This window comes from Eleutherodactylus coqui, chromosome 7 (assembly GCF_035609145.1).
Source record: "Eleutherodactylus coqui strain aEleCoq1 chromosome 7, aEleCoq1.hap1, whole genome shotgun sequence".
NCBI classification, from domain to species: Eukaryota; Metazoa; Chordata; class Amphibia; order Anura; family Eleutherodactylidae; genus Eleutherodactylus; species Eleutherodactylus coqui.
The window spans coordinates 94986521-95012255 of NC_089843.1; the positions used below are offsets into that span (position 1 = coordinate 94986521).

The following is a 25735-nucleotide window of genomic DNA, read 5'->3' on the forward strand; positions in this document are numbered from 1 at the left end:
TGGCTCAATATTGTGCTTGTCAACAAACGTTTTACTCGCGGACGATCGGCAAGTGTTTGCTATTGATTTCAATGGGAAACATCACATCACACCCGCATATCTCGCAGCATGTGATTTGTTTGACTGTTCCATTGAAAACAATGGGCGAAGCGCTCTGAGGAACGTGAAAAAAATAGGAGTTATTTTTATTTTTGTTGTTCTTCCCCTTCCTCCAAAAATGACACCCGCACAGGTCACTGAGGAGCATGTGTAAAACAGTCTCATGTAGAAGTCAGTGGGTCCCCTCCTGCCCATTTTGTGAACGGCCCATGGGGATGCAGTAAAGCATAAAACAGATTAGAATAATGGAAAATGCTTCTCTTTGGTTTTAATTAATAGTAAAATATGTTGGTGATATAGTCCCTTTTAAAGAGCACCAGTTGTTGTGAGTTTGACTTTTACTGAAAACCTACTGGGACTTGAATGAAGAAGTTGTCGGTCACATCTGTGACCCATGTGAGCTGCTGCGAGATGGTTTATGGTAACACAATATTCCAGGCTAATGAAAATGAGGAGGCTACACAAACTCTAGTTTCTGGTACGTACAGGTTGTGTAGTGTATGTGACAACCATCTCCCGTATTCATCATATATCGGGCTGTGGGGCAAGGGGGTAAGACGGAAGCTATTTCGAACAAAGAAAAACATCCAAACCCGGATAGGTTTTGTCAGAACCCCCATTAAGTTTGTGGGAGAACATGTTACGGTCTGATGAGCTCAAGGGGGAACGTTATGGCCATAATTCCAAAAGGTATGTTTGACTCAAAGCCAACAGTGTGCATCACCAAAAGAACACTATACCCGCAGTGAGGATGGTGGAGGCAGCATTATGTATGTGGATAATTTTCTGCTGCTGGAACTGGGGCTTTAGTTAGGGTGGGGGGGAATTATGAACGGTCCAAATATCAGTCCATTTTTGCACAAAACCTCCAGGCCTCTGCTAAAAAGCTGAAGAGGAATTTCACCTTTCTGCATAACAATGACCCAAAGCATACCTTCAAATCAACAAAACAATGGCTTTGCCAGAAGATGAACGTTTTAGCATGGCCCAGCCAGAGACAAGTCCTGAATCCCATTGAAAATCTGTGGGATGACCTGAAGAGGGCGCTACACACAAGATGCCCTCGCAATCTGAAACATTTGGAGTGCTTTTGCAAGGAAGAGTGGGCATAGATTGCCAAGTGAAGATGAGCCATAGTGATAGACACCTACATAAAAAGACTGACTGTCATAAAGTCAAAGTGTACATCAACAACGTATTAGGTTTAGAGTGTGTATATATGTGTAACCATGTTTTCGGTTTTTTTCTTTTTTCCACCCTAGAAGATTTCAGTATTTCAGTTTGTCTTCCTATCGAATTGTACAGATTATGGGTCACAATCAAGGTGGAAATCTGAAATGATTCCTCTTTGTTGGATTTTTTAACATGACGAAAACATGGCATCTTAACAAAGATGTGTAGACTATCTATATACATTGTATGTTCTAAAAAGGCACACCTTTTTTTTTTCTTATCTAAATGGGTCCAAAATTATGCAGATTTGTTTTATAATTTATTTGTATGTCAATTGAAGCTTAGTTTAGGTTTTCTGCTACAGATAATGTATTTTTTTGCTTATTACTATGGATAGAGAACAGCTGTCAATCAGTGTCTGGAGGGTGGAGTGGGCCTCATCTGCAACTCATGACTGTTTATCAAGCGCAAATTTCTGTAATGCGGTGTGTTGCCGCTGCTAATAAAATGTTTGTTTCAGACAAACTACTTTATAGATGGGAGCACCAATCACTTTGATCAGCGTGAATGTCACTACCTAATGCTGCCCTCAGAGAGCGTGGCATAGAGGTGGTGACAGGGTCTCTTTAAAGAGTCACATAGTGGCAGCTGAAGATATTCAGCCTTTTATCATTTAGCTCTGTAGGTAGGTTTGACTACTGGAAACCGGCTGCTGCATGGTACACAGAGCTAAATCTAAAGCCACATTTACACGGGATGAGTGTCGGGCAAACGATGCCCAACACTCGTTTTCGCATGTACTCGCTCCTGTGCGGTTGCACAAGAGTGAGTATCATCGGCTTGCAGCGGGGCATGTGGAGGAGATTTCTCTCCCCGCTCTCCCCCTGCCCCTCTCCATTCACTTATCACAGCGGCCTTCAGTACTGAATGATCAGTGTTCAGTATTTTATGCAGCTTAAAATTCTGAATGATGATCATTCAGTGCAAACAGCAGCCGTTCAGTACTAAACGGCCGCTGTTAAAGTGAATGGAGAGGGGCGGGGTAGACAAAGGAGTGAAATCTCCAGCCACCCCGCTGCAAGCCAGCGATACTCTTTCCTGTGCAACAGCACAGGAGCGAGAACATGCAGGGACGAGTGTCAGGCATCGTTTGCCCAACAGTCGCCCTGTATAAATGGGGCTTAACAAATGGGTAATGGTTCAGTAATCTTCCTGGGCCAGGTTCTATGGGAACTGGCTCAGAGGAGAGGGCTCTTGAGTAAGGGGACCATTTTATGATATCCTTATTCCTTAGTTTGGCCCTGTTGCCAATTTGTTTTGAATGAGAAGCAATTAAAAGGATTGTCATTTGATGAATATTTTGTATAGTTAAAATGCAGCCCATAATTTTAAACCTCTTTTTATACATTTACGTTTATTACCTCCAGATATTCCAGGACTAATATAAGATTAGCACTATCAGCTGTTTCTATTGTTTCCACCTCTGTATTTGCTCCACGGTGGTGTGACGTATACTGAAAGAAGTTTTGCTTCTTTCTCTGCTTGACTGGGTATGCGGGGAGGGTATTATTGTATCTTGACGCCACCAGGAAGTCCTGGTGGAGACCAGGTTGACAGGGGAGTGCCGCCCTCTGTACGTGATTGGCTGCAGTGCTGGCTCGACTGCAGGTCCTGGCAGCTCCATTTCTTTTCAATGCAGGCAGCGGCCGCGCAGCTGCAAGGGGCATCCCCACCGGCACCCCAGAAGGCGTCACTCCCCCCTGTGTTTAAGCGCAGAGCGGGGTCAGCAGCAGGGAGGCCACAGTGCCGTGAAGTGGCTTTTCCGGCAGCGGCCCACAAGCTGCCCCCCTTCCATCCCCGCTGTCAGTTTCACAGCGTGGGCGGCAGCAGGGAGGCCACGACGCCAGGGGGGGGGGGGGGGGACAGACACTGACAGCTAGCGACCGCAGACTGCAGGACCACAGCTAGGAAACCACAACGGCGCGGGACAGTCCGTGACATGCGTCCTCCGCAGAGTGGATGAGGACAGCAGGCAGGCAACAGCGACGGACTGTGACTCAGGTGGGTAACAGCATTGGAGCACAGCGGCGGGTAAGACATAGGGAGCGCGGCTCCCTTACATGCCACAGTGCTTCTGCCCCAAATCCATTGTAGGACCTTCTAGGACCTTAAGCTTTTCAGCCAATTGGGAGCTAGGGGTGTGACAGGGGCGTTCCTCCATGGGGAAGCCCTGTCAAACCCCTAGCTTCTGGTGGCGTCAAGATACAATAATACCTGCGAATAGATCCCTGCTTGAGGAGTCTGAGTCTTTTAGAGCTTTAGCATCTTTGCTTATGAGAGGAGATGCTGAGCAAGAGGTGAGAGAGCCGGCTTTGCTGCAATTGTTCAGGATATTGTGTGACAAGCAGAGAAGACGCTGCAACTTCAGAGGCAGCAGACTTACCAGGCCAGGAATACATTCAGTGGAGCCGGAAGAGAAGCAACTTTGGAATGTTCACAGAACTGGACACAATAGAAACAGCCGGTGGTGACATTTGGAACGGGTAATTAAGTTGCCATAGCTGTCAATGTATCGTTATATTGTAAGACTGGGTTCCCACAGGGCGGAATCCTCACGGTTTGGCTGCAGCGAAAAACTGCAAGATTTCAGCCGGGAAAGTGCTGCTTCAAAACCCGTGGCACTTAGCTGTGGGTTTTGGAGCTGCTTGGCCGCATGCTTTTCCGTTGCGGACAGTGCTCCCATAGAGGAGAGCACGCCCGCAACGGGAAAAAAAATTGACATGCTGCGGCCGGGGAATGCGCACCGCGGCGGCGGCCTCTGCCGGCTTTGCTGCGACTGATTGGCTGTCCCATGTGGACGAGATTTTTGACAAATCTCGTCCAGATGGCTGGCTAAACCCAGGATTAGCGGCTGCAGGCGGATTTGCTGCAGCAAAATTTCGGACGGAATTTCCGTTGCAAACCGCTGTGTGTGAACCCAGCCTAAGTTATCTTTCATATTTTTAAGTTGGAAAAGTCTAACAAACCAAATTGTTGAGTAAAGGAAATATATCTTACTTTACTTGACTGCAAATTAAGGACAATTTAGGGAGTTTAGTGTCACAAATGTTCACATCCTGACATCAATACTTCCACAAAGTGTGAAAGACTGGCTGTGAATAGCAGGGAAATGAGTAGCACTTCATGTTGTGCGGCATGGATTACAGTTTCAGGCTGAGCTCACACAAGCATGTGGTATAACGCAGCATTTTACTGCTGTGTGAGTCGATGCATTGCAGCGTGTGGCAATGATTTTGACTGCTGTCATGCGTAGGCTTGCTGGTTTTTCATTTTTATTTTTTTATTTCCCGCTGTTGCTTAGAAACGTTGCATATAAATGCCGCACATACGTGATGTGAGATTTGACCTACAATTTTAAAATCTCAATTGTATTTTTTTTTTTTAATCTTTTCTTGATGTTCAATTTTGAATCTTGATTTTTCTTTTTAACACTTTCCCCCGTCCCCACCATAAGGGCTCACGCAAAGCCTATTGATTTTTTTTTTTATTGGGCCACTTAGACCTGTGTTTTTACATATGTGAGGTAAAAAAAAGCGTTGTCTTAATTTGCCGCTTGTTAGACATAAATATGGGATGTTGGGATTTAACATATGCAACCAATACGCATATATGTGCGTATTTGCTATGAACTGCATAAAAATATGCGTCACAAACCTGTGTGAGTCCCAAAAGAATCGGATACACAGCAATTTCTTTATATATTGATTTTCAGACTTGGGACAATTCTAAAAATCAGTTTATTAATTGCTGTATATGCCATTCCTCTTGTAAAAGAACGGGATATAAGCTTACTTTACATACTTATGAATGATGGGGGTTCTACTCTCCCTCAGTCATCACAGCGACCATATACTGCTCCCGCACCTCCACTCTCCAACCCCTTGGTCATCACAGCCACCATATACTGCCTCCCCCCCCCAGCCCCTCAGTCATCCCAGCCGCCATATACTGCTCCTCAGTCATCCCAGCCACACATACTGCTCCAGTGTCATCCCAGCCGCCACATACTGCTCCAGTGTCATCCCAGCCGCCACATACTGCTCCAGTGTCATCCCAGCCGCCACATACTGCTCCTCGGTCATCCCAGCCGCCACATACTGCTCCTCGGTCATCCCAGCCGCCACATACTGCTCCTCGGTCATCCCAGCCGCCACATACTGCTCCTCGGTCATCCCAGCCGCCACATACTGCTCCTCGGTCATCCCAGCCGCCACATAGTGCTCCTCGGTCATCCCAGCCGCCACATAGTGCTCCTCGGTCATCCCAGCCGCCACATAGTGCTCCTCGGTCATCCCAGCCGCCACATAGTGCTCCTCGGTCATCCCAGCCGCCACATAGTGCTCCTCGGTCATCCCAGCCGCCACATAGTGCTCCTCGGTCATCCCAGCCGCCACATAGTGCTCCTCGGTCATCCCAGCCGCCACATAGTGCTCCTCGGTCATCCCAGCCGCCACATAGTGCTCCTCGGTCATCCCAGCCGCCACATAGTGCTCCTCGGTCATCCCAGCCGGCACATAGTGCTCCTCGGTCATCCCAGCCGCCACATAGTGCTCCTCGGTCATCCCAGCCGCCACATAGTGCTCCTCGGTCATCCCAGCCGCCACATAGTGCTCCTCGGTCATCCCAGCCGCCACATAGTGCTCCTCGGTCATCCCAGCCGCCACATAGTGCTCCTCGGTCATCCCAGCCGCCACATAGTGCTCCTCGGTCATCCCAGCCGCCACATAGTGCTCCTCGGTCATCCCAGCCGCCACATAGTGCTCCTCGGTCATCCCAGCCGCCACATAGTGCTCCTCGGTCATCCCAGCCGCCACATAGTGCTCCTCGGTCATCCCAGCCGCCACATAGTGCTCCTCGGTCATCCCAGCCGCCACATAGTGCTCCTCGGTCATCCCAGCCGCCACATAGTGCTTCCTCGGTCATCCCAGCCGCCACATAGTGCTCCTCGGTCATCCAGCCGCCACATAGTGCTCCTCGGTCATCCCAGCCGCCACATAGTGCTCCTCGGTCATCCCAGCCGCCACATAGTGCTCCTCGGTCATCCCAGCCGCCACATAGTGCTCCTCGGTCATCCCAGCCGCCACATAGTGCTCCTCGGTCATCCCAGCCGCCACATAGTGCTCCTCGGTCATCCCAGCCGCCACATAGTGCTCCTCGGTCATCCCAGCCGCCACATAGTGCTCCTCGTCCACCCCACATAGTGCTCCTCGGTCATCCCAGCCGCCACATAGTGCTCCTCGGTCATCCCAGCCGCCACATAGTGCTCCTCGGTCATCCCAGCCGCCACATAGTGCTCCTCGGTCATCCCAGCCGCCACATACTGCTCCTCGGTCATCCCAGCCGCCACATACTGCTCCTCGGTCATCCCAGCCGCCACATACTGCTCCTCGGTCATCCCAGCCGCCACATACTGCTCCTCGGTCATCCCAGCCGCCACATACTGCTCCTCGGTCATCCCAGCCGCCCCATACTGCTCCTCGGTCATCCCAGCCGCCCCATACTGCTCCTCGGTCATCCCAGCCGCCACATACTGCTCCTCGGTCATCCCAGCCGCCACATACTGCTCCTCGGTCATCCCAGCCGCCCCATACTGCTCCTCGGTCATCCCAGCCGCCCCATACTGCTCTTCGGTCATCCCAGCCGCCCCATAGTGCTCCTTCGGTCATCCCAGCCGCCCCATACTGCTCTTCGGTCATCCCAGCCGCCCATACTGCTCTTCGGTCATCCCAGCCGCCCCATACTGCTCTTCGGTCATCCCAGCCGCCCCATACTGCTCTTCGGTCATCCCAGCCGCCCCATACTGCTCTTCGGTCATCCCAGCCGCCCCATACTGCTCTTCGGTCATCCCAGCCGCCCCATACTGCTCTTCGGTCATCCCAGCCGCCCCATACTGCTCTTCGGTCATCCCAGCCGCCCCATACTGCTCTTCGGTCATCCCAGCCGCCCCATACTGCTCTTCGGTCATCCCAGCCGCCCCATACTGCTCTTCGGTCATCCCAGCCGCCCCATACTGCTCTTCGGTCATCCCAGCCGCCCCATACTGCTCTTCGGTCATCCCAGCCGCCCCATACTGCTCTTCGGTCATCCCAGCCGCCCCATACTGCTCTTCGGTCATCCCAGCCGCCCCATACTGCTCTTCGGTCATCCCAGCCGCCCCATACTGCTCTTCGGTCATCCCAGCCGCCCCATACTGCTCTTCGGTCATCCCCAGCCGCCCCATACTGCTCTTCGGTCATCCCAGCCGCCCCATACTGCTCTTCGGTCATCCCAGCCGCCCCATACTGCTCTTCGGTCATCCCAGCCGCCCCATACTGCTCTTCGGTCATCCCAGCCGCCCCATACTGCTCTTCGGTCATCCCAGCCGCCCCATACTGCTCTTCGGTCATCCCAGCCGCCCCATACTGCTCTTCGGTCATCCCAGCCGCCCCATACTGCTCTTCGGTCATCCCAGCCGCCGCCATACTGCTCTTCGGTCATCCCAGCCGCCCCATACTGCTCTTCGGTCATCCCAGCCGCCCCATACTGCTCTTACGGTCATCCCAGCCGCCCATACTGCTCTTCGGTCATCCCAGCCGCCCCATACTGCTCTTCGGTCATCCCAGCCGCCCCATACTGCTCTTTCGGTCATCCCAGCGCCCCTACTGCTCTTCGGTCATCCAGCCGCCCCATACTGCTCTTCGGTCATCCAGCCGCCCCATACTGCTCTTCGGTCATCCAGCCGCCCCATACTGCTCTTCGGTCATCCCAGCCGCCCCATACTGCTCTTTCGGTCATTCCCAGCCGCCCATACTGCTCTTTCGGTCATCCCAGCCGCCCCATACTGCTCTTCGGTCATCCCAGCCGCGCCCTATACTGCTCGGTATCGGTCATCCCAGCCGCCCCATACTGCTACTCTTCGGTCATCCCAGCCGCCCCATACTGCTCTTCGGTCATCCCAGCCGCCCCATACTGCTCTTCGGTCATCCCAGCCGCCCCATACTGCTCTTCGGTCATCCCAGCCGCCCCATACTGCTCTTCGGTCATCCCAGCCGCCCCATACTGCTCTTCGGTCATCCCAGCCGCCCCATACTGCTCTTCGGTCATCCCAGCCGCCCCATACTGCTCTTCGGTCATCCCAGCCGCCCCATACTGCTCTTCGGTCATCCCAGCCGCCCCATACTGCTCTTCGGTCATCCCAGCCGCCCCATACTGCTCTTCGGTCATCCCAGCCGCCCCATACTGCTCTTCGGTCATCCCAGCCGCCCCATACTGCTCTTCGGTCATCCCAGCCGCCACATACTGCTCTTCGGTCATCCCAGCCGCCACATACTGCTCTTCGGTCATCCCAGCCGCCACATACTGCTCTTCGGTCATCCCAGCCGCCACATACTGCCCTCGGTCATCCCAGCCGCCACATACTGCCCCTCGGTCATCCCAGCCGCCACATACTGCCCCTCGGTCATCCCAGCCGCCACATACTGCCCCTCGGTCATCCCAGCCGCCACATACTGCCCCTCGGTCATCCCAGCCGCCACATACTGCCCCTCGGTCATCCCAGCCGCCACATACTGCCCCTCGGTCATCCCAGCCGCCACATACTGCCCCTCGGTCATCCCAGCCGCCACATACTGCCCCTCGGTCATCCCAGCCGCCACATACTGCCCCTCGGTCATCCCAGCCGCCACATACTGCCCCTCGGTCATCCCAGCCGCCACATACTGCCCCTCGGTCATCCCAGCCGCCACATACTGCCCCTCGGTCATCCCAGCCGCCACATACTGCCCCTCGGTCATCCCAGCCGCCACATACTGCCCCTCGGTCATCCCAGCCGCCACATACTGCCCCTCGGTCATCCCAGCCGCCACATACTGCCCCTCGGTCATCCCAGCCGCCACATACTGCCCCTCGGTCATCCCAGCCGCCACATACTGCCCCTCGGTCATCCCAGCCGCCACATACTGCCCCTCGGTCATCCCAGCCGCCACATACTGCCCCTCGGTCATCCCAGCCGCCACATACTGCCCCTCGGTCATCCCAGCCGCCACATACTGCCCCTCGGTCATCCCAGCCGCCACATACTGCCCCTCGGTCATCCCAGCCGCCACATACTGCCCCTCGGTCATCCCAGCCGCCACATACTGCCCCTCGGTCATCCCAGCCGCCACATACTGCCCCTCGGTCATCCCAGCCGCCACATACTGCCCCTCGGTCATCCCAGCCGCCACATACTGCCCCTCGGTCATCCCAGCCGCCACATACTGCCCCTCGGTCATCCCAGCCGCCACATACTGCCCCTCGGTCATCCCAGCCGCCACATACTGCCCCTCGGTCATCCCAGCCGCCACATACTGCCCCTCGGTCATCCCAGCCGCCACATACTGCCCCTCGGTCATCCCAGCCGCCCCATACTGCCCCTCGGTCATCCCAGCCGCCCCATACTGCCCCTCGGTCATCCCAGCCGCCCCATACTGCCCCTCGGTCATCCCAGCCGCCCCATACTGCCCCTCGGTCATCCCAGCCGCCCCATACTGCCCCTCGGTCATCCCAGCCGCCCCATACTGCCCCTCGGTCATCCCAGCCGCCCCATACTGCCCCTCGGTCATCCCAGCCGCCCCATACTGCCCCTCGGTCATCCCAGCCGCCCCATACTGCCCCTCGGTCATCCCAGCCGCCCCATACTGCCCCTCGGTCATCCCAGCCGCCCCATACTGCCCCTCGGTCATCCCAGCCGCCCCATACTGCCCCTCGGTCATCCCAGCCGCCCCATACTGCCCCTCGGTCATCCCAGCCGCCCCATACTGCCCCTCGGTCATCCCAGCCGCCCCATACTGCCCCTCGGTCATCCCAGCCGCCCCATACTGCCCCTCGGTCATCCCAGCCGCCCCATACTGCCCCTCGGTCATCCCAGCCGCCCCATACTGCCCCTCGGTCATCCCAGCCGCCCCATACTGCCCCTCGGTCATCCCAGCCGCCCCATACTGCCCCTCGGTCATCCCAGCCGCCCCATACTGCCCCTCGGTCATCCCAGCCGCCCCATACTGCCCCTCGGTCATCCCAGCCGCCCCATACTGCCCCTCGGTCATCCCAGCCGCCCCATACTGCCCCTCGGTCATCCCAGCCGCCCCATACTGCCCCTCGGTCATCCCAGCCGCCCCATACTGCCCCTCGGTCATCCCAGCCGCCCCATACTGCCCCTCGGTCATCCCAGCCGCCCCATACTGCCCCTCGGTCATCCCAGCCGCCCCATACTGCCCCTCGGTCATCCCAGCCGCCCCATACTGCCCCTCGGTCATCCCAGCCGCCCCATACTGCCCCTCGGTCATCCCAGCCGCCCCATACTGCCCCTCGGTCATCCCAGCCGCCCCATACTGCCCCTCGGTCATCCCAGCCGCCCCATACTGCCCCTCGGTCATCCCAGCCGCCCCATACTGCCCCTCGGTCATCCCAGCCACCAAAGCCACCTTCACAGTGGAATCTCCGTAGAAAAAAAATCCAACCTGGATCAGCCTTATAACCGTGTCAGAAAACTGAAGATGAGTCGTGGACTTGCACATACGATTGCTACGGATCCATACTGGGTTAGCCCTTTATCAGTGGGGCCAATCAATGTGTGAACTTACTTGATGCTAAATCTGCATTGAGAAGTGACATGTCGTCCATTTTTGGGTCTCTTCCTCCGCACGTTTATTTCAAATCCATGTGTGGAAAAAATCAGTATAGTATATGTATGTAGCAGATTCCCATTAAAACAAATGTGAAACTTAATTGCTTGGATTTGACATGAAATCTGCTGTGTGAACAGGGCCTTGTATATAGTTCTCGGGTTTGACTGGGCAAGGAGTAGTGGTGTTTTTTTTTAATGTAAGATTTCTTTTAACCCCATGTGTATACAAATTTAGGCAAAATGTGATTGCCTAGATAGTGCCTCTATATGTCTTGACCTGATGGACCTATAATGCTTCAAATTTATATATTTTGTAATCGATCACTATTTTATCTTTAGGCGATAGATCCTCAGCAGGAGGCCAAGGAAGAACTGAAAAATATGAAAAAGCAGCATGCACTTCTGACGAGGATGTTACAGCAACAAGAGCAACTCAGAGCTTTGAAGGGAAGGCAGGCGGCTCTCCTTGCTTTACAGCATAAGGCTGAACAAGCGATTGCTGTTATGGATGAATCAGGTAGGTGGATTTGTTAAATAAAGAGTGATTACATTTCTTAAATAAAGCTACAACAGATGGCTGGGAGAAACCCTATACAGCAAAAAACTGTCATTCATTGTCTGCAGCGTTGGAGCTCCTGGCAGCTTGAACCCTGCCCATAAGAAAATAATGACAGATCCCGTCATACAATGGGAATAGCCCATTAATGGGACGACACATGGTTTACTTTCAGAGGATGACAATTTTAGTTGAGTCCTTAAGATTATAATGCAATTTATACATACTTGTTTTAAACAGAATACCCATTTAAGTTTTAACTTTACTCAGATGAAATAAGCTGTCTAATTATTTATTCTATTTTTTGTACTGTATCAGTTGTCACAGAAACTACAGGAAGCGTGTCTGGATTGAGTTTAACATCTGAGCTGAATGAAGAACTGAATGACCTTATTCAACGCTTTCACAACCAGTTGCATGATGCTCAGGTACTGCATTTTGTGTTTTGGTTTTTTTTTGTTTTATCTTCATGTATTTTAGTTGAATATATCCTCTTGTTTTTTGACAAGTATATGAAGGATTTAACTAAGTTATGGTACTCATAGGACTGGCCACAGGGAGTCCAGGGATGTGCTTTGCATTGTATGTACCTAACTTGCCGTTCCTGCGCCGTCACCCATGGAAGTCAGCACTCGGTCTGTGAGTGTGACTCTGTCAGTTAATGCGTGTGCATACACTTTTCTCTATAGGAGTTGAAGTGAATTGACTGAAGAGTTAAGCTCACTGACTTCCTTGGCTGACAGCGCAGAAATAGGGAGGAAGCCTGTTAAGTATGCAAAGCACATCCTTGGATTCCTTGAGACCTGTCCTATGAACTCTAACTTACCGTATTTTTCGCTCTATAAGACAGACTTTTTTTCTCCCCCACCTTCTTACCCCCCCGAGTTTGATACGTTGAGTGACCTGTCAGTCTAGGTCAAAGTTGCTATGTTAAATTTTTGCGGCGCTGTTGTACTTCAGCCAACAGGGCCGCTAGGGAGAGTCAGGGCTCCTTCTCACTCGCAATCCATGTGGAAACTCATTGAAGCAAGGCGTTTTCACATGGAAACAGCCGTGCATCCCTGCGGGGCTAAAGGAACGCCCCCAGGCAGCTGTCTCAGCTGTGGCAGGGGATCGCAGTGGTGATATCGCAAAAAGAAAGGACATGCTGCGTTTCCTTTTTTTCCCCCCCTTTTTCCCTTGCCCCCCCTGCATAGCATTGCAATGCGATGCCATGCAGGAAAACATAGCGAATATTGCGTCAGTCTAGTTTTGAGAATTTAACTTGCTAAATCTGTTCTTTTTAAATGTTCATAAATACATCTGCAATGCTTTGAAATGCCAGCAACTTGCTTGTATTACTTTTAAACCTGTGAAGTATCAGGGGTGTAACCCATTGAATTCTTGTCTGGAACATCTATATTCTAATGATTTTTTTTTTTCCTCTGATTTTACTTTCAGAGTCCACCAGTTCCAGATAACAGACGACAAGCGGAAAGCTTGTCACTTACAACAGCGGTTTCTCAAAGTTTGAACTCCTCTATATCAGAACTTCCATCAGAAGAGAGGGGTCCCCTTTTTAGTAAAGTTGGAGTGAAACAAAAAATGGACTCTATACTGGGAGAACTCCATACACTACAGGATCACCATTTGAATAACACTGCATGTAAGTATATTAAAATGTCAATTCTACTGTTTAACCAGAACCTGATACCACCAAACAGCAACATAATGTTTCATGAGGGAATGACTCTACATCACCTCACCTAACGGCACCATAACTTAGTCTATGATGCTGTTCGGTATTGACAGGTTCCCTTTAACGTGTACATCCACCTTTTTGAGTAGAGTTTTAAAGATTCCATATATATGTGGAGCTATGTAAATACGTTTTATTTCTGTAGATAATTGTACTAATCCTGCGTTAACGTAGCTACTACTGTCTTGCAATGCAACACAATTCTGCTTACTGTCTTATGGCCCATTTACACATAAATATTATCATTCAGAATTCTTTAAAACAAACGAATTTGAGCGATAATTGTTCAGTGTAAAGGAAAAGAATTGCTCACTATTGGTTCGCGGTTGTTTATTGCTGACTTTCAGTGAAAAAACTATCACAGAGTTTGTCTTCTCGTTGTGTGTAAACGCTCCCTGCTCAGTGCTTCACATAGAAGGTGAAGCACTGAGTGAGAAGCCAGCGATGTCTTTCAGTCTCAATGCTCTGTATGAGTGCTGACGACCTCAGGGCTGACCGCGTAAAAGGGCCTTTGGAGTTTGCAATAAACTCTGATGATTTGCATTCTAGAACGGTTATCTTTTCAACAGTCCCTTTCACTAAATTGAAGTAGAAAAAACAGCATTTTACTTGGTGCTGAAAATTTGGCCGCCGTAAGACCACATCATTTATCTTACAGATGTTTTTGCTCCATGCTAATTTTTTTTTTTTTACAAACCCTGTTCTCATTTATGGGACAGATATCTGACATATTTTCTGCAACTAAGGCTGCCTGCACATGGCAGAGAGGGTTTGTGGATCAAATCCTTGCATAGAGAACAATGCAGCTTGTCTGCACGTAACCCGTGCTAAAATGGAGCATGCTGCGATTTATTTTCCACCTGCGTAATCAGCATTTCAAATCCACATGTGTGCATGGAGCTGCGGAAGCTCATTCTTTCCTGTGGGGGACTTCAACAGCAGATCATCCGCGTGGGTGCCGATTGTGGATTCCACAATTCAAATCCGCCCGTGTGCGGGGTGCCCAAGTCTATTTGTGAGATTGGTAAACTCATTTAGGCTGAGTCTATGGCTGACAAAAATAAGTTACTATTTTCCATTAATGACCTGCTGCTCTGACGTATAATTCAGCCTTCATTTCACATTAGTGCAAAATAAGTAACGCGGTGTTTACTGATTTACTAACCCTGCAAATTTGATATTTGTATATGAACTGTTCAATGGTGGACATGCAGGATAGCATAAAATACAATGAGGCTAAAGCAAAAGAGTTATTTTATTTTTTCATTTAACTTTTTTCTAGATCTGGATTAGTTATTAATGGCTGGCAGAGTCTGCTGCCGCATTATCCCCACTAAGATGCACTTTATATCAGCCTGTCATGGTATTGCAGGGAAGGCTCCCTTCAATGGGAGCTGGGCCTCTGTAAAGTGTACAAAGCCGAGGAGTTCTGGCACAATACACTGACCCAGCGAAGAGATCATTAGTGGGAGTCCAGGGTGGAGGACCGCTGCATATCAGCTATTAATGACCTATCTTGTGGACAGATCATCAGTCCTCAGACCCGGACAACCTCTGTTAACCTATAGGCCAAGAACCTAAGTGAAATCTGTGCTATCAATTTGTCTTATTTTCTGTATTTCTTGTTATGTGGTGGTTCTATCTTTCAGTTGTAGGTTCTACAGACTCTCCCCGCAGGGTTACAGTTCAAAGAAGCATTGGTTCCACTTCGTCTACTAATCAAGTTTCTGATAAACGGACATCAAGCAGTCCAGCAGCCAGAGCAACAGCTGCAGCAGCAGCAGCTTCCATGAATGGCAGTGAAGATGAGGAAAACCAAAACCCTGCAGAGAAGCTGAAGTATGTACTGTACCATCATCTACTCATGACAGCATAACTAAGCAGCAGCTATTACCTAAAATCAGTAACCACAACCAATACTGTTCACCTGTACTGTTCGCCTTAAACGAGCGTGCTTGCTCATCTCTAGTAACGATGTATTTGTATGTTTTAGTACAGCAAACTTGTGTTGCCATTTAATAGACTGTATATATTTATATTTTCATGAGCTGACAGTATGAAATACCATGTGGGTTTGAGAAACTGGGGTATAAGGAAAGAAGAGATTATGTATTGCATGTGTCCTTAACATTAAACATAATTTTACACAAGAATGTGATGTAGCGGGACCATATTTTTAGTCAAGTGATGATATGTGTCGCAGAGATAGTTGCCGTGTAGCCCCAGTCCGATATGTCTGTCTTGTTTTGTACAATAATTGATTTTAGTTCCTTTTATATAGGAAGTTGAAAGAAGTTCGTAAGCGGCTTAACGAGCTGCGAGATTTGGTCCGATATTATGAACAGACTTCTGATATGATTACTGATGCTGTAAATGAGAACACTAAAGAAGAGGAAGAAGACACTGAGGACTCATGGATTGAATCTGATCAGGAAGTGAATCAGCCACTTATTAACATCAGGTGAAAATATTCTCAGACTGGCTCATTTCATCATAAAATACATATCTGTATTGCTTTAGGTTTTATCTGTTTCATTATTTTCAGTTTGATGGTATTCTCCTTTTAAATGGGGATTAAAAAAAGAAATATGCAGAAATAATATCCATTTATAGGGGTATCTTAATTTTTGACATTGATCTACATTTATATGAAGTGATCAATAGGTTGGAGATCTTTAGGACTCTGTTGCCTGCCCTACCTCCAGAAGAAAAGGAGGCACTGGCAAGCCCTAACTCCTCTGTGGCCCGACAGCTATAGGGTCTCCCCTAATATTGTAAGCTCCCGGCTGGAGCACTCCCTCCCTCACCAAGGAGAGGCGAGTCAGAGGGGACACTACAGGACTCTTACTACCCAGGCCAAGCTCCTTATTTCAGTAAGTATCCCAGGCTAGGTACGTATGTAAACTTCCCTCCCTCCCATGCTTCCTCCTGGACGGTTTCCCCTCCCATCCTCTGTCTGGCACATAATCTTTCCTTATGTTCTGGACAGCTATCTGATAAGTACTTCTTTGCCTCCCCCATACGCCTCATTTTTCTTCCAACTCTTTAGGACATGTCCCTTCCATGGTTTCCCCTCTTTCCCATACCTGACCTGGGGAGAGGATTCCTTTCCTGCCACCTGCCCCCTTCTAGTGCTCTTTTCAGTGCTAGCAGCACCTCCTCTGCAGACCTGCACTTATGCTTTAGGTCCTGGCTTCTCGGGCCTCCTCCCTCAAGTATATAGGCAATTGGCAAGGTCTTGCTTACCCCCTCAGTTCTAGGTCCGTCCTTCTCCCCAGTTACCTGCTCTCACAGCAGCCATCCACTGAGAAATAGCCATGTAAGACTGAGCCCCAGATGTCCCTGTGGTGATGGCCTATTTCAGCAGCCATTCATGAGATTCCTGATTCCCCGTATCTCAGACAGGATTGGCTCGGTTCTTGGGGGTTGTTCTCCCCTCCATCTCCCCTTTCCAGAGTCCCGTAGCCAGCCCTTAGACGGACACCAGTCTGCTTCCCACTGTGTGCCAGACAGAATACATCTACGTGACTTGTCTACCCCTTATTGTCCCCAGGGTATGCTAGACATTGGTAACCCTTACTGCTTTCACAACTACAATAGAGGGTATATTTTGCTATAAAGTGCTCTTCATTACATGCAGCATGTCTTTCTTGTGGATGATAATGTTGCCTTAGTTACTAGACGGACAGTAAAGAATATACTGTCCGCCTAGTTCAGCCTGTTTCCACTCCCCCCTCCCCCCCTCCTTGTTGATCCAAAGGAAGGCAAAAGAAGAAAAAATCGGGCAGGGGCCAATTTAGCCTACTTGGGTGGGGGGGAGGAATTTCTTCCTGACCCTTCCGGACTCCATAATGGCAGTGGATACCAGGCGACTGACATGAATGAACCCCATTCACATGAGATCCACTGTATTTATCTAGAGTGGGCAAGTGCACTGCCCTTCACTTTGACACTATCCATGGTTACCATGCCTAGCATGTTTTTCTGGTTGATGCACCAGTCTTTCCTTCCCATGTCAACTGTGGATGAGTTGAATCCAGTACATGGGAAGGGGGAAACCTCGTCCATGATCAAAGCTTTAGTGAGGAAAAGCATGGTCTTGGCATGCCACACATAATGACTTGGAAGACGACATCCTGTCTAAAAGGTCCTTAACCAACCTCCCCTTTCTTAGTTCTCTTTAGCAGCTTCCTGGATGTGATAATTTCGGAGGCCACGGGCAGGAAAAGTTTTCTTGCTCAAAATTGCTCTAAATTTCAGTACATCACGAAGAAAGGGAGAACGAACTTTCATTCCTGTCGCCACTCGTCTGCATTTGACGGATTTGAGGCCATCTTTGCAGGAGCAAAGAAAGAGACCCTCCTTCAAACTGCATCCTTCCTGGCATCCATGCCCACCTGCAAGCCTGCTTCGGCCAAATCACGTTCTGTATAAAGGGCACTGCCAACCCGGTCATCCCTGGGACTTGAACCTAGTTTTGTATGCCTAAGGCCTACCTCACATAGGTTTAGCACTGCTTTTTCAGCACAGCGCTCCCATTCATTCCAATGGGGCTGCTCACAAGGCTAAAAACGCAGCATCTACAACGCTGTGCTTTGACATCCTTTCATGTTCTGTTTTGGGCCGTTTTAAGCCCTGCATTGCCCATTGAAATGAAATATTTCAGTGCTGCGGAAAACGTGGTATAACTTGGTACAGTGCTTTTGGCAGCGCTAAATGCCCTACACTTCCTGAGTAAAAGAAAAAAAACAGTACTCACCTTGCAGGTGATGTCGCTGCCCTCGGTGGCGCTCTTGGCACTTGTCAGCCTTCAGAGGAACTTTCACTGGTAACAGAGATTCTAAATTCCCACCTCCAGCGAGATATTGCTCTGATTGACTCAGCCGACTCAGCCAATCAGTCAGCGCTGGATGCGTCTAATCACAGCCATTCATTCATTCGACGCATCCAGCGCTGGCTCTGATTGGCTCAGCTGGCTGTCACTCAGCCGACTCAGCCAATCGCAGCAATGAGTTCCTGACAGCGGCTTCACCTGCTAGGGGAGTATTGATGATTTTGGTTTTTTTTAACCAGCAGCGTTGGCATAATGCATGAATCTGCAGTAAACGCTTGTGTGAGGGAAGCCTTATAGTCTGCCCACTTCTATGCGTGACATCTTAAGACGTTTTTGTTTTGTTTTGTCCTTGAAGGTTGACTTTCTGGTTGCAGTCACTCTGATTTGCTGTTTCTTGTCACCAAAGTCTCCTTTTCTAGTACTACACCAAGACAAAGCATTCTTCTATCTCAACGAGGACATTGTGTTACCGTCATTCTGCACAAACCCCTCCCACCTTCGAGAATATCGTTTTTATAAGCTTCATGTGGTTTGGGTGTTGTGGACTTGCCTTTTTTCCGGTGTTCCAACAGGTTTTTTTGTTCCAGAAGGTGCCAGGTGTGGTCTGGCAGCCTCCAGATCCACAATTGGAGAGGCATACCACTCCCAGGGCAGAGCTCCACCTTTTCTTATCACTGCCCACTCAACGAGTCGTGGGAGTCTTTTAGTCTGTTTTCCCCCAGAGCCTCTGAAGGTGTCCAAGGCCGTGACGTGGTATACGTTTGCTAAATATTACACATATGCATCTTCTGATACCGCTCTGGGTCGCAGTATCCTGCAGTTAGCACTATACTGAATTCTATAATGTGTATGGAATTATATGTTTCTGGCTACCCATTTGCTCAGCACAGCCCAGTGATTGGCGGGTTTTCTAATACGTATTGATAACTTAGGGCAGTTAATCAGTAGTTCAGTCCTGGAAAACTCACACTGGATCCACACATGGCAGAATTTCCACAGTGCAAAAGCCGCTGCAGACTGTGTTGCAGATTCGCTTGCATTTAACACCTGAGTTTAGGTGCAGATCTTGACATGGATTACATTCTCTCATGTTAAGAGGTGAAGTATGCACTGAATGAATTGGCATGCTACAGAATTGAAATACCCGCTGCTGGTCAGTTTATTCAGAAGATTTTTTTTCTTTCTTTGTAATCTTGTTTGCACTGCTGATACTGTAAAATACTGAGGAGTTTGTGCAGCAAACTGAGCTGTGGGAAAGCCTCAGCATTTCCACTATGTGTGAACATACTTTAACCCCTTAGTGACCAAGCCTGTTTGCGCCTTAATGACCAGGCCAAATTTTGCAAATCTGACATGTGTCACTTTAACATGGAAAAACACCAGAAAGGTTTTGCATATCCAAGCGATTCTGACATTGTTTTATCGCCACATGTTGTGCTTCATTTAGGCGGAAAAAATAGACCGATAGAAATTGTGTTTATTTATTAAAAGCGCCAAAATTTGGAAAATTTTGAAAAAATCGTCATTTTTTCACATTTCCAACTGCAATATCTTAAATATGTGCAAACATAATATAGAAATTTTTGCTAAGATTTATATTTCCACCCGTTTACTTTATTTTGGGCGCACATTGGAAAAACTTTCGTTTTTTTTTAACCATTTAGGAGACGTACAAATTTAACATTACTTTTTAGCATTTTGAGGAACACTTTGTTTTCCTATACCAAGCCGAGATTGGAAAGGCTCATGAGTGTCAGAATAATAGATACCCCCCCAAATGACCTCATTTTAAAAACTACACCCCTTAATGTATTCACTGAGGGGTGTCATGAGTATTTTGACCCCACAGTTTTTTTTCAGGAATTAATTCAATTTAGAGGAGAAAAAGTAAAATTTCATATTTTTGCAAATCTGTCATTTTAAAGACATATTTTTTTCCTATAGTTTACATGAAAATCAGGATTTACACCCCAAAATGGATACCCCTATTTCTCCCATGTTCAGAAATATACCCATTGTGGCCCTATTGTTATATCTGAGTCCACAACGGGGCCCAAAATGAAAGGAGTAGTCAGTGTCTTTCAAAACAGAAATTTTGCTTGAAGTCCTTTTAGGCCCCATAGCACACATGTAGAGTTCTTGAGCGCCCAAAACCATAGAAAACCCCCACAAATGACCCCATTTTGAAAACTAGACCCCTTAAGGAATTTATCTAGGGGTGTACTGCATATTTTGACCCCACAGTTTTTGAATGAATTCAAACCAAGCAAAAGGAAAAAATTGTGATTTTCGTTTTTTCGGCAATTCTGTCATTTTAAAAACAGCTTTTTTTGTACAGCACACATATGAAGGAAGACTTGCACCCAAAAATGGATACCCCTGTTTGTCCCGTGTTCAGAGACATACCCATTGTGGCCCTAATCTTATGTCTGGATACACAACGGAGCCCAAAATGAAAGGAGCGACCGGTGGCTTTCGGAACACAAATTTTGCTTGAAGTCCTTTTAGGCCCCATTGCCCACTTGTAGAGTTCTTGAGCGCCCAAAACCATAGAGAACCACCACAAATGACCCCATTTTGAAAACTAGACTCCTTAACGAATTTATCTAGGGGTGTACTGCGCATTTTGACCCCACAGTTTTTGAATAAATTCAAGCAAAGCAAAAGGAAAAAATTTGGATTTTTGTTTTTTTGGCAATTCTGTCATTTTAAAAACAGCTTTTTTTGTACAGCACACATATGAAGGAAGACTTACACCCCAAAATGGATACCCCTGTTTGTGCTGTTTTCAGAAATATACCCATTGTGGCCTTAATCTTATGTCCGCATGCACAACGGGGCCCAAAATAAAAGGAGTAATCGGTGGCTTTCAGAACATAGATTTTGCTTGAAGTCCTTTTAGGCCCCATTGCCCACTTGTAGAGTTCTTGAGCGCCCAAAACCATATAGAACCCCCACAAATGACCCCATTTTGAAAACTAGACCCCCTAACGAATTTATCTAGGGATGTACTGCATATTTTGACCCCACAGTTTTTGAATAAATTTAAGCAAAGCAAAAGGAAAAAAATAGGATTTTCATTTTTTGGGCTATTGTGTCAATTTAAAAACAGTTTTTTTTGTACAGCACACATATAAATGAAGGCTTTCACCCCAAAATGGATACCCCTGTTTGTCCCGTGTTCAGAAACATACCCATTGTGGCCCTAATAGACTTACAGGACCCATGGCTAGGCCTACAATGAAAGGAATACCCGTTGGATTTCAGGGTACCACTGAATAAATTTCAGGCCCCATTGCCCACTTATAGAGCCATTGAGCGGCCAAAACTATAAAGAACCCCCTCAAATGACCCCATTTTGAAAACTAGACCCCTTAACGAATTCATGTAGGGGTGTACTGCGTATTTTGACCCCACAGTATTTGAATGAATCTAAGCAAAGCAGAAGGAAAAAGTTACGATTTTCAATTTTTTTGGCAATTTTTTCAATTTAAAAACAGTTTTTTTGTACAGTGCACATAGGAATGAAGACGTTCACCCCAAAATGGATAGCCCCGTTTGTCCCGAGTTCAGAAACATACCCATTGTGGCCCTAATCTACTTACAGGACGCATGGCAAGGCCTATAAAGGACGGAACACCTGTTGGATTTTAGGGCACAACTGAATAAATTCCAGGCCCCATTGCTTATTTGTACAGAATAAAGATTGACTCCCTAAAAATTCCCCCCCCCCCCCTCCGCGCCCTTTTTGGCGTTCGCAAATCTTAGATAAAAGTAAAAATGTGAACTGTGTAGTATTTCCGAAGACAGGGGTAATTACGGAGGCTGGTTGGAATGGGCCCATGGGGCAATAAAACCGGGTATCCCCCCCCCCCCCTCCTCTCATGCTTTTTGGGGGTATTTCATGACCTCAGTGGCGGGTATGGGGTGTAAAAAGTGGCGTTCCGTGAGTCTCCGTAAGCTTGATGAGGTGCGGCGGTCTCACACAGAAGGCGCTCAACAAGGTGCTCCTGGAACTGCAGGAAAGTGAGCGTTCCCGGGGCTTCTTGTAAAATACGTATCACAGGTAGCTGTCTGAATAACGCCGGGCTCACGCGGGTGCAGGCGGAATCCGCTTGCGGAGGCCCACAGCGGATCCCATCTGTGAGCCCGGCTGTGACCCTGCGTACGGCTGCGTAATGTACTGCGCATAACTGCCTACTCACACAGGCGGTCATGCACAGTACACCTTTGTTTGTATTTCCCGCACCGTTGCTTAGCGATGACGCGGGTACCCGCAGCCCGTATACAATGTAGTTGCGTATGGACTGCGGGTATATCCGCGACCATGGAGCACAATGGGCTCTATGTTGCCGATATCCGCAGTAAAATAGAACCTGCTGCGTTCTCTTTTCTGCGAGTGGATTACGCAATTCTGACCCGCTAATGTGAGCGGAATTGTGTAATCCAATGCGATTGATCTGCGTATTACCACAGATCAGACGCATGCGGAATCCGTCATTCCTATCCGGTCATGTGAGACCGGCCTAAGGTAGATCGCTACCTTTTTATCACGTGACCGGGGACCGCTCAACGAGGCCACCCGTCACTGCTCCAGGCTCTCTGTGACCGTTGGTCGCTGGGAGCAAGGAGATTTTAAATTTCCTGGGCTCCCTGACTGCTGCGCATGTGTCCGGCTTTTTGCTGGCAATCGCATGTGCAAAATTCGGGAAAGTCCACGGAGGAAGATCGCGTCGGGATTCAAATACGCAGGCCTCCGGTAAAAAGATTCATCTCCTCTCACCGATCGCATCAGTGAGGGGAGATGAAACTTCAAATTTTTTTTTTTACTTTTACGTGATCGCCGTTATTGGATAATGGCGAACACGTGACCAGGAACCGCTCACCGCGGACCCCCATTAAATCTCCATGCTCTTGGCTACGTTTTGTAGCCAGGAGCAGGGAGAATTTAAATTATCCTGGCAATCCACAGCTTTTGCGCATGCGCCCGCCATTTTGGCGACGGGCGCGTGTGCAGAAGCTGTGGTAAGGTCCGCGGATAAATCTGGGGGCCTTAGGTACGTACTTTCATCCTCCCTCACGGATATGATCCATGAGGGGAGATGAAACGTACGCTTTTTAAACTTTTAAAAACTTTTTTTTACTTTTTTTTTTTTTAACTTTTTTACACTTTTTTCTTACTTTACATGATCACTGTCATCCATTGGATGACAGTGATCATGTCCCCGGTATAATCTCTCTGCTCCTAGCTACACATGGCAGCCAGGAGCAGAGGGATTTTAAATTCCCCGGGGCTCGAGCCCGTCTGTGCACGCGCAGACGGGGATTCGGGTCCCGGGACATCGGGACACCGCTGAGGACTGGGGGTGAGTATTTTCACCTCCCCTCATGGATCCGATCCATGAGGGGAGGTGAAACTGACTTTTTTAAAACTTTTTTTTAACTTTTTCGCGATCGCCGCTAACCATTGGATAACGGCGATCGCGGTACCGGGGACCGCTCACCGCAGTCCCCGCTGACATCTCCTGCCTCCCGGCTACCTACAGGAGCCGGGAGCCAGGAGATTTTAAATCTCCCGCGCCGCCGGGCCTTCTGCGCATGCGGCTGACGTAATGCCGCCTGGCGCGCATGCGCAGAAGACCGGCTTCGGGCCCCGGTGCGGCAGGAGAGCGGGGAGCAGCGTGCCAGACCTCGGTGAGTAATTTCAGCTGCTCCGATGGATCCGATCCATCAGAGCAGCTGAATCTTTAACTTTTATGTACTTTTATTTACTTTTTTTGCGATCGGCGCTATCCATTGCATAGCGCCGATCGCAATGCCGGGGGGGGGCTCCGAACAGCCCGGGATGACAGCTCCATGCTGTCAGCTACCTGCGGACACCGACAGCATGGAGCTGTCACGTCCAGAGCCCGAGGGGCACTGTTCTCTGCAGGAAGCATGTTTTTACGTCCTCAGAGAATAGAGCCCACTTCGGGAGGACGTAAAAACACTATGGGCTGGTCGTTAAGGGGTTAAAAGGCATAAAATGCACACAAAATACACATTACTTTACTCTTTTTTTGTATGTTTTTTTTTTCTTGCAGAAATCCGCAACGTATGAGTAGCTGGGGAGCAGTAAATGGCATCACTAATTCACAGTGCGGTGTGAATAACCGAGATGAAAGGCCATGTAACACCGATTGTGAAATTAATAACAGATCTGCGGCAAACTTAAGAAGCTTCACTGTATCATCTGCATTAGGTATGATTCAGTGACTATTGTGAATCATGTCCATGTAATCTGATTCTGTTGACCTAGGCCATGAGCTTCAGCTCTATTCATTACCAGTTTTTAAGGTGAATAAATGATGCTCTTTTCCTTTGTAGCTGCGTTATTTGTTTGCTTTTCTGTTGAAATAGTTGTCAGCAACAATCTTGGGCTTGTTTGTAAAAGGAGGATTCATTTATATTTCAAGATGTATTGTACTTTAGGGCAAGGGTGCACAAACCCTAGCATACACTGCAGCGGGTTGTATCCCTGCCCTGCTACAGTAAAACACAGCTCATCGCCTACCTGTGCTGTCAACTGTGTCCATCTATGAAGATCACTGGGGTTGGCTGTGACAGAACTGCAAAAAGCGCTTTGATTGGCTGTGCAGGAAAGTGCTAACTGGTAAATACAGGATCAGTCACTGGCTTACAGACTGTCTGTGGGACAGGAGTCGGTATTAACCAAGGAACGCTTTGCTTCATAGTTGAGGAAAGTTCTTGTTACAGATAGTCCCCGACTTGGGAACATTCGACTTACGAATTTCGCTAGATACGAACTATCTGTACAGCACAGTATGATGTAATGCTATGGCATTACATCATGCTGTGCAGGGGCCGGACAGGCTTCTATCAAGCCTGATAGAAGCCTGTCCGGTCACATCGCGGTTGCTGGGCAGCCGGGGGCCTTCTGAAAGGCCCTAGGGCTGTCTATGCAGAGCGCCTAGCAAGCCGTGCGCTTGATAGGCACTCTGCATAGGCAGCCCTGGGGCCTTTCAGGAGGTCCCCGGCTGCCTAGCAACCACACAGCGTCCCGCGATCTCATCATGGGACGCTGTACGGGCCCCCTGAACGTCGGGTGCAGGCTGTTTCTTACAGCGGGCACCCGGCGGCAGCAGTTCGGACGAGCCGCGCCGCTCGTCAGAACTGTTAACACTTTAAATACCGCTGTCAGAGCAGTATTTAAAGTGTTAACAGTTCTGACAAGCGGCGCGGCTCGTCGGAACTGCTGCCGCCGGGTGCCCGCTGTAAGAACAGCCGGCACCCGACGTTGTATGGAGCGGGATCCACCCGCGATCCCCTCCATCCAACCATTTGTTCGACTTGCGAACAAAACGGACTTGCGAACGGGCTCCCGGAACGGAACCTGTTCGCAAGTCGGAGACTAACTGTATTTACTCAGTGGTGCCTGTTAATGTGTTGTGTGTGGGCTGGGCTGCAAGTACTGCATGTGGAAAAGGAAAGGGGACAGATGTGTTTTGGAGGAGAAATTGGTCAGGGGTGGGCAGAGTTGTCCATATTGATTGGCAGTCTCCAAAGGTCATTGAATGATTGACAAATTTCACGTCACCCATTGACCTATTCACCGCGCCTTGAACCACATCT

The 25735-nt window shown here is 49.1% G+C and overlaps 1 protein-coding gene across 7 annotated transcripts in view; it reads left to right on the plus strand.

Annotated features, from left to right (window-relative positions):
* The window catches only part of PCM1 (pericentriolar material 1), a 116820-nt gene that overhangs the window by 23878 nt on the left and 67207 nt on the right, over positions 1-25735 (plus strand). For all 7 annotated transcript variants that reach the window (XM_066573411.1, XM_066573413.1, XM_066573414.1 and 4 more), the window contains exons 5-10: positions 11315-11492; positions 11850-11959; positions 12972-13176; positions 14919-15108; positions 15551-15730; positions 24187-24344. In XM_066573411.1, the coding sequence (XP_066429508.1) occupies positions 11315-11492; positions 11850-11959; positions 12972-13176; positions 14919-15108; positions 15551-15730; positions 24187-24344 (1021 nt within the window). The remainder of the gene's footprint in view (positions 1-11314; positions 11493-11849; positions 11960-12971; positions 13177-14918; positions 15109-15550; positions 15731-24186; positions 24345-25735) is intronic.